Source organism: Gobio gobio (genome assembly GCF_949357685.1).
Source record: "Gobio gobio genome assembly, chromosome: 5".
NCBI classification, from domain to species: Eukaryota; Metazoa; Chordata; class Actinopteri; order Cypriniformes; family Gobionidae; genus Gobio; species Gobio gobio.
Window position 1 is genome coordinate 63,860,996 of NC_137101.1, and position 14,183 is coordinate 63,875,178.

At 40.3% G+C, this 14,183-nt stretch overlaps 1 protein-coding gene across 1 annotated transcript in view; it reads left to right on the forward strand.

Annotated features, from left to right (window-relative positions):
- Nucleotides 1–9,164, forward strand: part of LOC307126356 (uncharacterized protein) — a gene marked incomplete at its 5' end in the record, with an annotated part of 92,522 nt that extends 83,358 nt beyond the window's left edge. The window contains 3 exons of the mRNA XM_079816822.1: nucleotides 7,302–7,475; nucleotides 7,974–8,020; nucleotides 8,307–9,164. Coding sequence (XP_079672948.1) covers nucleotides 7,302–7,475; nucleotides 7,974–8,020; nucleotides 8,307–8,863 — 778 coding nt within the window. The 3' untranslated portion in view covers nucleotides 8,864–9,164. The remainder of the gene's footprint in view (nucleotides 1–7,301; nucleotides 7,476–7,973; nucleotides 8,021–8,306) is intronic.
- Between the last annotated feature and the right edge of the window lie 5,019 nt (nucleotides 9,165–14,183).

A 14,183-nucleotide genomic window follows, 5' to 3' on the forward strand; every position in this document is an offset into this window, starting at 1 on the left:
CACTCCAGGAAAGGTTTCTAAACACAGACTGGAGTATGTTTGCTTCTCAAGCCACCAGTGGCGCTCACACGGACATTGACTCCTACACCTCCTCAGTATTGGATCATATCAATACCACCATTGACAGTGTTACAACCCAGAAACAGATCACCACAAACCCAAATCAGAAGCCTTGGATGAACAGGTAAGTACGACTCCTGCTGAAGTCATGCAATACTGCCTTCAGATCAGGAGATGCAAAAGCCTACAGCGCATCCAGAGCAAACCTGAAGAGGGGCATCAAAAAGGCCAAGCACTGCTACAAGCTTAATATAGAGGGACACTTTTCCAACTCTGACCCTCGACGCATGTGGCAGGGCATTCAGGCCATCAGTGATTATAAACCCACCCACTCCACCCCCGCAGCCACTGATGTCAACTTCCTGAACGAGCTAAATTACTTTTATGCTCGTTTTGAAAGAGACAACAGAGAAACTGCCACCAAGCTCAAACCCTCAGCTGACCACCCACCAATCACACTCTCCTCCACAGATGTCTGCAAGGCACTGAGCCGGATCAGCGCGCACAAGGCTGCTGGACCAGACAACATCCCTGGTCGTGTTCTCAGGGCGTGTGCGGAGCAGCTCGCTGGGGTTTTTACAGACATTTTCAACCTGTCTTTTGCCCAAGCAGCTGTACCATCATGCTTTAAACGCACTTCCATTGTGCCAGTGCCGAAACACTCTAGCCCGAGGTGCCCTAATGACTACCGCCCTGTAGCACTCACACCCATCATTATGAAGTGCTTTGAGCGGCTGGTCCTGGAACACCTAAAAGACTCTATACCATCCACATTGGACTCACACCAGTTTGCCTATCGCAGCAATAGGAGCACAGAGGATGCAGTTTCCATGGCACTGCACTCTGTGCTCACCCATCTGGACAGTAAAAACACTTATGCACGCATGCTGTTTGTTGACTTCAGCTCAGCATTCAACACTGTCATCCCATCCAAGTTAATTGCCAAACTTGGAGACCTGGGCATCAACACTTCAATGTGTAACTGGATTTTGGACTTCCTAACTGACAGACCACAGAATGTTCGATCAGGATCCACCTGCTCCACGTCCATCACACTCAACACTGGTGTACCACAGGGCTGTGTGCTAAGTCCGTTTCTCTACTCCCTCTTCACCTCCGGCTGCAAGCCTGTGTATGGAACTAATTCCATCGTCAAGTTTGCGGACGACACTACGGTGATTGGTCTCATCAGCAACAACGATGAGACTGCCTACAGGGAGGAGATCCAGCACCTGGCCACATGGTGCACTGATAATAACCTGCTCCTCAACACCACCAAAACGAAGGAGCTCATCGTGGACTTCAGGAAGGAGTCAAGAGGCACACACGACACCATCCACATCAATGGAATGGCTGTTGAGCGTGTCTCCAGTTTCAAGTTCCTGGGGATCCACATCTCGGTGGACATGTCGTGGACGACCAACACCTCCAGCCTGGTCAAGAAGGCTCACCAGCGCCTCTTCTTCCTGAGGACACTGAGGAAGAATCAGCTCTCCTCGGCTATCCTGGTGAACTTCTAACGCTGCGCAATAGAAAGCATCCTGACCAACTGTGTCGCAGTATGGTATGGGAGCTGCTCTGTTGCGGAGCGCAAGGCACTGCAGCGGGTGGTGAAAACTGCCCAGTGCATCACAGGGACTCCACTACCTGCCATCGAGCACATCCAGAGGAAACGCTGTCTGCACCGAGCTCGCAGCATCCTCAAGGACTCCTCTCACCCAGCCCACAGACTGTTTTCTCTCCTGCCCTCCGGCAGGCGTTTCAGGATCCTCCAGACCAGGACCAGCAGACTAAAGAACAGTTTTTTCCCCAGAGCTGTCTCTTTACTGAACTCTAACCACCGTTGATCCACTTCCCTCCTAAACTGCAAACTCTCCTACCTCACATCTGCCTTCACTTTGTTATTTGCACTACCGACTGTTTATTACAGTAACAACTGTTTACTTATGCATTTTGCACCACCATATCTTAACTCGAATATGCTCATTTGCACTGCCGACTGTATTTACAGTAACAATGTTTACATTTGCATTTTGCACCGTACTTCTAACTGTAATATGCAACCACTTTCCACTGCACTTTTACACTTTCTTTCGGATAGCTCTGTCCATAATTTATTGCACTAACTTAATCCACTGCTATATTCCTCATATTAGCCTAACATATTATTGTATACCTCTAACTGTAAAATTCTGTTCAAAGTAATAGCCATCTGTATATTATATTCATAGTACATATTCACCTGTAAATTCTGTTTATAGTAATAGCCATCTGTATATTTATTCACTGTATATATTCATCTGTAAATTCAGTTCTGTTTATAGTAATAACCATCTCTCTACTTATACATATTTATATATATTCAGTACATTTTTATGTCCTGCACTTACGCAACCATTGTATACGTATATCCTGCACTTGCTGCCATTGCACTTCTGGTTAGACCTAAACTGCATTTCGTTGCCTTGTACTTGTAATTGTGTAATGACAATAAAGTTGAATCTAATCTAATATAATCTAAAATTGGACAGTTGAAGACTGGAAAAATGTTGCCTGGTCTGATGAGACATTCAGATGGTAGTCAGAATTTGGCGTAAACAGAATTAGAACATGGATCAATCATGCCTTGTTACCACTGTGCAGGCTGGTGATGGTGGTGTAATGGTGTGGGGGATGTTTTCTTGGCACACTTTAGGCCCCTTAGTGCCAATTGGGCATGGTTTAAATGCCAAGGCCTACCTGAGCATTGTTTCTGACCATGTACATCCCTCTAAACCTTGACTCACTAGGGCCCAGGTCAGGAAGCAGACAAACTGGCTAAACCGACCGTCTGCTAGCTGTCTCACGTCACCGGAGTCAGATAAATCCCAGCACATAGAGACTCTTTCACCTAGATATTATCATATAGAGACTGTGTCTGTTCCCCGAATTAGTAAATACAAAAAAACATCAAAACCATTCAACAGTAAAAATTTTGGACCCACTTTATATTAGGTGGCCTTAACTGCTATGTACTAACATTTTAATTAATCATTTGATACAATGCACTTATTGTGGACATACATGTTTTTACATTGTACTTACATTTTAAAAAATACCTGCATGTACTTACGTCTGTAATTAATTTCTGTAGTTACATTTGTAATTACACAGTTGGCACTTCCCTTAAACCTAACCCTACCCTTAAACTTACCCATATCACCACACCTGTCCCTAACTCTACTCGTATCCCACCTCAATATCAGCAAAGGTGTTTTGCAATACAATTTGAACACAGTAAGTACATTGTACTTAATTTTTTCTGTAAGTACATAGTACTTAAGGCCACCTAATATAAAGTGGGGCCAAAATTTTAATGATGTCCAACAAATAAACTAAAGATATAATACAGATGAACAATTGATAAAGCTTGGGTTGCAAAATATTAGATCCCTTTCCCCAAAAGCGCGTATTGTTAATGATATCATTACAGATAATAATCTAGATGTGCTGTGTTTGACAGAAACCTGGCTAAAACCTGACGACTACATTACTTTAAATGAGTCCACCGCCCAAGATTATTGTTATAAACATGAGCCGCGTCTGAAAGGTAAAGGGGGAGGGGTTGCTGTAATTTATAATAATATCTTCAGTCATCGCATACATTTTAAAATCTTGCTTATTACTTACAAAGCACTAAATGTTTAAGCTCCCCAATACTTAAGCGAGCTCTTAACATAATATACTCCATCACGTCTACTGCGGTCTCAAAATTCTGGCCAGTTGATCATACCGAGAATATCCAAATCAACTGCAGGCGGTCGATCCTTTTCCTATTTTGCTCCTAAACTCTGGAACAGTCTTCCTAGCATTGTTCGGGAAGCAGACACACTCTGTCAGTTTAAATCTAGACTAAAAACACATCTCTTTACTGTGGCATACACATAAAACACTTTTTCAATGAAATGATTGTTAGGCTGCATTAACTAGGTCAGCCGGAACCGGGAACACTTCCCATAACACCTGATGTACTCGTGACATCATCAGAAGAATGGCATCTACGCTAATGATAGTCTCTTTGTTTTATCCCGAGGTTTACTGCAGTCAGCCGGATCTGGGCCGTATCCAGATCAGATGCTGGACCTGCGCCCAGAGAAGACCAACACATGACCCTGAAGTGTCTGAGAGACCATGATTAGACTCCCCCTGAAACTGCCTCATCGACACGGCATTCCTCAATAAACCCGTCTCCAGTGTGATGACTCCGATTGTTCAAATATTACAATTTAATAATACTTAAATCGATATGTCATCCGCAATAAACCCGTCTACAGCGTGATGACTCCGATTGTTCGAATATTACAATTTAATAATACTTAAATCGATATGTCATCCGCAATAAACCCGTCTCCAGCGTGTTGCCTCCGATCATTCAAATATTGCACTTTAATAATTATTTAATCAACGTCATCCTCAATAAACCCGTCTCCAGCGTGTTGCCTCCGATCATTCAAATATTGCACTTTAATAATTATTTAATCAACGTCATCCTCAATAAACCCGTCTCCAGCGTGTTGCCTCCAGTCCTTCGAATATTCCGATCTATTATGAACTCTGACCTGTAAAGTTGCCAGAATAATAATAATAATAATAATAATAATAATAATAATAATAATACGCTGTTTGTTAATTGGCCAGAGGAAAACTGGCACCCCGACTGAGTCTGGTTTCTCCCAAGGTTTATTTTTCTCCATTAGGTCACCTAATGGGGTTTTGGTTTCCTTGCCACTGTTGCCTCTGGCTTGGCGTGCTCAGTTGGGGACACTAAATATTTCTAAATTTTTCAACTAAACATCGAAATAAATCTAATTATTAAAATAAATTAACCATATAAACTAAATTACTGATCTAATTATTGATCTAAAGCCCACACTGCCACTGTATGATAATTGAAATGTACTGATGACATCACCATTTTCTCCAGAATGGCTGTACGGCTGAATAAAATTATGCTGCATTATTTCCTGTTTAACACTGTAAAGCTGCTTTGAAACAATCTGCATTGTTAAAAGCGCTATATAAATAAAGTTGACTTGACTTTATGACCACCATGTACCCATCCTCTGATGGCTACTTCCAGCAGGATAATGCCCCATGTCACAAAGCTCGAATCATTTCAAATTGGTTTCTTGAACATGACAATGAGTTCACTGTACTAAAATGGCCCCCACAGTCCCCAGATCTCAACCCAATAGAGCATCTTTGGGATGTGGTGGAACGGGAGCTTTGTGCCCTGGATGTGCATCCCACAAATCTCCATCAACTGCAAGATGCTATCCTATCAATATGGGCCAACATTTCTAAAGAATGCTTTCAGCTCCTTGTTGAGTCAATGCCACGTAGAATTAAGGCAGTTCTGAAGGCCAAAGGGGTCAAACACAGTATTAGTATGGTGTTCCTAATAATCCTTTAGGTGAGTGTATGTCTTAAGAAACGTTGAAATGTCAGGTTTTAAACAACGTAAATGCAAATCAAAAACAAATATGCTGTGTTTATGTAATCTGTTTGAAAACAGATAAATGTCAGTCACCCGCAAGCCACTTCATTATCCGCTAATGCGACCACACCCACGGATTGCACGGTCTTTCAGATTCAAATACTGACGATCCCCGCATCAACGCCCACACATCAACTCATACAAACATCTACTGAAGCGCTGTAACATTATTTCAGCTACATCGTTTTGAGACGCTTTGAGGAATAATTCACCTCATGAAAAGCTGTTCATTTCTGAGAGCAAAGGATTCATGGCTGATTGTAAGGTAGGCTAAGTTCATTCTGTTAGCATCTGTGAATATTAAACTCAAAAAGACCATTTAAATATGAATCCTGCTGCAATATAAAATGTCATACACGCAAGAATCCTCTGCCAAGATGGCAGCCACCACGCCAGAGCCAATCATTCAACCTTGAGCGTGAGGGCTCGAGACACGGTGGAGGATTCCACACGAGCCTGACCCTGTTGGCGGCCCGGGAAAGCATGGGACAAGACCCACCCACTTTTTACGATCAATGATATTGGACCCACTCACTTTTATCATCTCTAACATTCAGCACATGTCTGTTTACCTACCCCTAATCGATAAACACTTATTATTAAACACGTTAGATGCTTTATTTCCACTTTTCTAATATTTTCTTAATTTTTAATGAAAATAAATGCCTTTCCGATCTAATATGTTGATGGGAAAAGAGAGAAGATTGAGCTCGGCGAAAGCCGGACTCGAACCGAGGTCCCAAGGTCGATTTGTGTCAAACCTAGATGCCGTGTGTCTTACCCCTACACTACTGGCGATTTCCATAATTTTGTCTTTCCAAACTATACATTTAGCAAGCAAAGCAGTATATTTGTACTTTATGAGGACCCACCCACATTTTTTTTGCTTCCGATGCCCATGCGGGAAAGCAACGGCAAACACACTGCTGTTCTCCACTAATGCAGCATATCTAGTCAAAAAACTAATTACTTTATAGTGATATGAAAACATATACTATATCGTACTGTATAACATACCGCTTTGTTGTCTATGTTTTAAATCCCGCTGTGTCCCGCTCTGCAGCGTGCAGCCTCACGTCACGTGTCAAAACAAACTGTACAAGGCATCAGTTTTTATTTATGAGGAGAGTTTTTATTTGGCCTCTAGAGGCCGTTCTCGTACTGTATAATGACAGCAGACCATTCTCAGCTGCTATAGCAATGGACGCATCCTGGAAAATTAAATCAACCACAGCTGTGTGAGCCCTTGTTTGCACATGCTGTTTTCTGTGTTCTTCCGACTTTATTTTGTAATAAGCAACGAAATGCTTTGGGGAAATGGATTAAAAGTATACATTTTATTTAAGAAATGTAGTGAAGTAAAAGTTGACATAAATATAAAAACTAAAGTAAAGTACAGATTCTCCCAATAAATACTCAAATACTGTAACAAAGTAATAATACCACCAAAAAGTACACCACTGACAGTGAGAGAACTAAAAATGGCTCTTCAGGTTTTGGCCCATGATGTCCAGAGACAATGTAGAAATACTTTGTTCCTTTTCTTGTTCTTGCAGAGAGTGGAAATCTGCTACACTGGAGTATAGATGTTTCTGCAAACTTCACTACATTTAGAAAATAAAATAAAAAGGTTGCAAATACAAATTACCCAGGTGATTGTGTGACAGTGATATCTGATTAACAAAATAATGTTGTGTGTTTGTAGATTGTCTGGCTGTATGGCGACAGAGGAAGGCTGTGGTTATGTGTCTTCAGCTCTGAGTTCAAACCCCTCACACCTGAGAGAGCTGGATCTGAGCTACAATCACATAGGAGATACAGGAGTCAAGCTGCTCTCTGAAAAACTGGAGGATCCACACTGCTCACTGCAGATACTCAAGTATGTCAGTGTGTGTGTGTGTGTGTGTGTGTGTGTGTGTGTGTGTGTGTGTGTGTGTGTGTGTGTGTGTGTGTGTGTGTGTGTGTGTGTGTGTGGGCATGTTTTTGTAAAATATCAGGACACAAATGTGTATAATGACATGGGTATTACAAGGAGAGGGTGAAATATGAGGACGCTACCCATGTCCTCACTTTTCAAAAGGCTTATAAATCATACAGAATGAGTTTTTTTTCACAGAAAGTAAATTGTGCAGTTTCCTGTAATGGGTAGGTTTAGGGGTAGGGGTAGTGTAGGGGGATAGAAAATACGGTTTGTACGGTATAAAAACCATTACGTCTATGAAATACATTTCACAACCCCCTCCCCCCACCACCGCCCCACCCCCCGTGTGTGTGTGTGTGTGTGTGTGTGTGTGTGTGTGTGTGTGTGTGTGTGTGTGTGTGTGTGTGTGTGTGTTGTTTCAGATATACAGAATGTCTAACTCTGTGTCTTTTATAGCGTGGAGCATGGTGGAAAGTTCAGAAATACAGCAGGACTACACAAATGTACGTCTACACACACACACACACGCACAAGCTTGTATATATTGTTTTTATGCTATGCTAATCATATGTTCTTTTCCCACCACTAAACATAACCCTCACAGAAATTGTTTGTAATTTATTTTTATTTCTATAAAACCTGGTTTGGTATGTTTTTTTTTAAGACATTTGAATTATAGGGACACCTGATGTAAATTACTGGGACACACTAAACAAGTTGTAATGCAAATTTAATTATACACAAATGTGTGTATTTAGTGATAAATGTGTTCTCTCTTCTTGTGTTCAGATGCCTGTGATCTCACACTGGATCTTAACACAGCACACAATAACCTCATTTTGTCCGAAGAGAACAGAAAGGTTATATATGTGAGAAAGGATCAGTCATATCCTGATCACCCAGAGAGATTTAAAAAACATCCTCAGGTTCTCTGTAGAGAAAGTCTGCCTGGACGCTGTTACTGGGAGGTTGAACGGAGTGGAAATGTTGCTATATCAATATCATATAAAGGAATCAGCAGGAAAGGAGGAAGGGATTGTGTAGTTGGGCACAGTGAAAACACCTGGTGTCTGCTCTGCGATGATAAAGGATTTACTATCCGTTGCTATAATGTTCTTGACAAACATGTCCCTTCAGGCTCCTATAATAGAGTTGGAGTGTATGTAGACATATCAGCCGGCACACTGTCCTTCTACAGGATCTCTGACACACACACACTCACACACATACACACATTCACCTCCACATTCAATGAGTCTCTCTGTGCTGGATTTGGGTTTCAGTCTCATATTTTGGACTCCTCAGCATGTCTGTGTCAGATTGATAAGCCTATGAGCAACAACTGAGAGGCAGACTGGACAACAGCCAATTTTCATTCCCATTACATGGGATTTACAAACTTCATTGTCGAGTTGTCTGGGAATTTTGCATCAGTACTTGCTTCTAACTCGACAAAAGCATCAGTCAACCACAGGGGACAAAGGGAACAACTCCAAATCACTTTTCAGCTCTTGTATTTAGTCATTTTGTTTGGTCAGACAGTAATTTTACAGTTTGGCCCACACAACACACTAAGAAAAGAATACATAAATACTTAAGATTACATTTTTAAACGTGAACAAATACAATGTAAATAAAGACTTTTCCAAATACAACTGTCTCTCAATTTGCTCATTTATATATTTAAGCTTACTTTCTTTTCTTATTAAACATAATTTTCCCATTTTTCCCATGAACTATTTAAGTACCAGTGGTATATGTCACTATTTCAGTTCTTCTGAACACAAAGCTGCATTTTTTTAAATAAACACACGAAACTATGCATCATGCACTTAAACACAGCATGATATAATAATCAATCTTCTCTATATTGTCCATTATAATAATCAAATAACACAGATTTAAGTGATAATCAGTCCTCCATATAATTAAAGAGAGATATTATCATACCATCAGTGTCCCTGAGATGACCAATTTCTGATGCGTTTCCCATCTTGTGTGTTACTGATAATAAAGCGCTGATAATAACCTGTTCCTCAACACCACCAAAACGAAGGAGCTCATCGTGGACTTCAGGAAGGAGCCAAGAGGCACACACGACACCATCCACATCAATGGAATGGCTGTTGAGCGTGTCTCCAGTTTCAAGTTCCTGGGGATCCACATCTCGGCGGACATGTTGTGGACGACCAACACCTCCAGCCTGGTCAAGAAGGCTCACCAGCGCCTCTTCTTCCTGAGGACACTGAGGAAGAATCAGCTCTCCTCGGCTATCCTGGTGAACTTCTACCGCTGCGCAATAGAAAGCATCCTGACCAACTGTGTGGCAGGATGGTATGGGAGCTGCTCTGTTGCGGAGCGCAAGGCACTGCAGCGGGTGGTGAAAACTGCCCAGCGCATCACAGGAACTCCACTACCTGCCATCGAGCACATCCAGAGGAAACGCTGTCTGCACCGAGCTCGCAGCATCCTCAAGGACTCCTCTCACCCAGCCCACAGACTGGTTTCTCTCCTGCCCTCCGGCAGGCGTTTCAGGATGCATTTTGTACCACCATATCTTAACTGGATTATGCTCATTTGCACTGCCGACTGTATTTATAGTACCAACTGTTTACAGTTGCATTTTGCACCATACTTCTAACTGTAATATGCAACCACTTTCCACTGCACTTTTACACTTTCTTTCGGATAGCTCTGTCCATAATTTATTGCACTACCTTAATCCACTGCTATTCCTCATATTAGCCTAACATATTATTGTATACCTCTATCTGTAAAATTCTGTTTACAGTAATAGCCATCTGTATATTATATTCATAATACATATTCACCTGTAAATTCTGTTTATAGTAATAGACATCTGTATAGTATATTCACTGTTCATATTCACCTGTAAATTCTGTTTATAGTAATAGCCATCTGTATATTATATTCATAATACATATTCACCTGTAAATTCTGTTTAAAGTAATAGCCATCTGTATATTATATTCACTGTACATATTCACCTGTAAATTCAGTTTTGTTTATAGTAATAACCATCTCTCTATTTATACATATTTATATATTATTCAGTACATATCCATGTCCTGCACTTACGCAACCATTGTATATCCTGCACTTGCTGCTATTGCACTTCTGGTTAGACCTAAACTGCATTTCGTTGCCTTGTACTTGCACTTGTGTAATGACGATAAAGTTGAATCTAATCTAATCTAATCTACTAACTGCTGTCTTATAAACTTTCTGCATACATCCATTTCCGTACAGAAGTTACATGCATCTTTAGTCCGCGCCATTAACTCACTGTGATGATCGCTTCTCTTCCGCTTTCTCTGCATTCTAACTCTGCGTGCATATATCTGCCATGTGAGTTTCACTTTCTTCCGCCTTCACTTGGCATTCTCCGCCGCTCTCTGTCACTTTTCGCTTTTTATCAGCTTCACATTCATTGCTGGGATCTATCATACTGGCACATATTTTTTTAATTAGGCTTATTTGTATGTTATATTTAATATTCCTTTAACTTCAGTAAAAAGTTCAGACAGCCAAAACCTAAAAATGTGTTGACTTTGGTGTCATGTGGTGTCATATGTTGGTATAAAAATAACAAAAAATAATAATATCAATAGCCACTAGTTGGCTGTAGGACTCAAGGGCTGCATATAGGCTGAACTCTATAAACCAATGTTATAACGTGTGCGCAGTGGCATATTGGAATATAAAAAATAAAAAGTCATTGGCTCATTCAATTCTTATTTTATATATGTTTGAGTAACTTTTATTTCACTATTTTTTTTTTAAACAACTCTGTTATAGCTCATTAAATGCTTTGTGTGTGTATGTGTGTGAGTGTGTTTGCCACATTGAGAATTTTGTACAGGCTCACCCATTGATTTATGTGTATGTATGATCTGCATTGTGTTGGATCTATTGAGTTTTATTCCACAAATAAAAACAAAATGCTCTGAATTATAGTTTTTCCCATTCATTCCTACGGGTGCCCATTTTTGTCCATGAATGCGAGATTAAGGAGTTTGTTTTTTAAGCACTCAACACAAAAAAATTGTGTGTGTTCAGGTGGCAAATTTAGGATAAGTAGCCAAGTCTTGTACTGCTCAGATTAAGGAAAAAAAAGATTTTGCCCAAATTTGTCCCAAAGGGGGTTTTAGGGTTAGCTTTGTTTTTATCCCCACTTCTCTTCTTATTTTTCTTTGCTGGCTTTGGTCTTTTTGACATTATATTGGCTATCTGGCTAATTTAGTCCTGTGTAGTCCATCGGTCAGGTAACTGTGTGAATGCGGCTGGCCGCGGAAACATTGATGCGTTGGACCGGGGTTAATTTGGTAACTAAGCAATGTCGTTTTTTTTAGCATTCTTGTTATTCTCAAGCCAGAAGAGAAAGAAAGATCTCTCTCACACAGAGCTACAGCGTAAACCCCAGACTCCCGGGCCACATCTGGTACATGTGAATTACATGCATACCAGATGTGGGCCTAATCTGGGCCAACACTATTTATCATTTCTACCATAAAGACTCAGAAGGCAGGTGAACGTTTACATGGTATTTATTCCACAAAGTTTAAACAGATGGTTGAAAGCTACAATGATTCATGTTTAGTTGGTTAGAAAAGTTCTTTGGTGTAGCCCCTGTCCTTAATCCAAATCCCAGGGATGCAGATTTGGCTGATTCTGCCTGAAGATGAAGATGAAGGCAGGAGAGGAGCCTACCCCCAAAAGAAATTCAAATTGATGTAAATTGTGTGACAAATGAAGGCATAAATAGTAAATATCCATGAACAAATGACTGCATAAACTATGAGCATGAGTAAGGCCGATTAACACAGAAAGACCTAACGCAATTGGCTGTGCTATGTAAAGGGCCCGATAGATAGGTTGAGATATGTGGAAGCCACGATATGCTATAATACGTAAAGGCCACGATAGGTTGTGATTTCATGCATAATCGTAGCATGGGCACCCTCACACAGAAAGTCCCAGTGAGATGAAACACGATATTTTAAAATCCCTACAATAGCCAAAGGCATCCAGATATCACTGTGAGATGGTGGTCCAGTGGGTTAAACCACTGAACTGATATGCAGAAAGTTGCTGGTTCGATCCCAGCGGTCTCCACCAGTGTGTCCTTGAGCAAGACACTGAGCAAGACACTCCATGTTGCTCCAGGGGGATTGTCCCTGTAATAAGGGCACTGTAAGTTGCTTTGGATAAAAGCGTCTGCCAAGTGCATAAATGTAAATGAAATGTAAATGAATAAAACAGATTCAAACATATTAACTGAAGCAACATGAAGACGAAAACATATGAATACTACTATATATGGTCTATTTTTGCTCAGCCAGACGTATTTTTATAAGAATAAAGCATATTTATAATGCAATGCAACAACATTACAACGACATAATGCAAATAAAACAAGCATTACACAAACAAAAAAGTGCCCCAATGGGGAAAAGGGCCATTAATTGCATCTGCGTGTCTGATGTTTACCACTTAAAAATGGATAAAAACAGTATAATGGATAAATTCCAGATAACGATGGATCTTCGCACTTAAGAGCGTTTTCTACGAGTGATATTCACAAACATGAACTTAAAGCACAGCGGCGTGCGATCGTGTTAAGTGCTATTTAAGAGTCGCTGTCCGTTTGTCAAGTGCTGAAAAGTTGCCTTATAGAATGGCTCGCAGTTGTAGCACACGCTTGTATTTCAAAATGTTAAGCCTAATTATCATTTGCTATGAGGTCAAAAATCTATATAGCACATAGGCAGGTGGAGACAAAAAAAAATGGCTGAATCAAAACAAACAATTAAGACATTTATCAAAAAGCGAAAACTAATGTTATTTTAGAGGAGGTGGAGCTAAACAAACGTAATTTTCAGCAGGTTTAATGTCAGTCATAAATAAACAAAAACAAAAAATCTGGGAGTATATTGTTGTAAAACTAATTGCACGCAGGGGCATTAAAAGATCAGGGAAGGAGGTCAGAAAGAAGTGGCAGGACTTTGCAAGCCTCAAGGATTAGATTAGATTAGATTAGATTAGATTCAACTTTATTGTCATTACACAAGTACAAGTACAAGGCAACGAAATGCAGTTTAGGTCTAACCAGAAGTGCAATAGCAGCAAGTGCAGGATATACAATGGTTGCGTAAGTGCAGGACATGGAAATGTACTGAATATATATAAATATGTATAAGTAGAGAGATGGTTATTACTACAAGCAGAACTGAATTTACAGATGAATATATACAGTGAATAAATATACAGATGGCTATTACTATAAACAGAATTTTACAGTTAGAGGTATACAATAATATGTTAGGCTAATATGAGGAATAGCAGTGGATTAAGTTAGTGCAATAAATTATGGACAGAGCTATCTGAAAAAAAGTGTAAAAGTGCAGTGGAAAGTGGTTGCATATTACAGTTAGAAGTAAGGTGCAAAATGCAAATGTAAACATTGTTACTGTAAATACAGTTGGCAGTGCAAATGAGCATAATCCAGTTAAGATATGATGGTGCAGAATGCATAAGTAAACAGTTGTTACTGTAATGAACAGTCGGTAGTGCAAATAAAGTGAAGGCAGATGTGAGGTAGAAGAGTTAGCAGTTTATGAGGGAAGTGGATCAACGGGGGTTTGA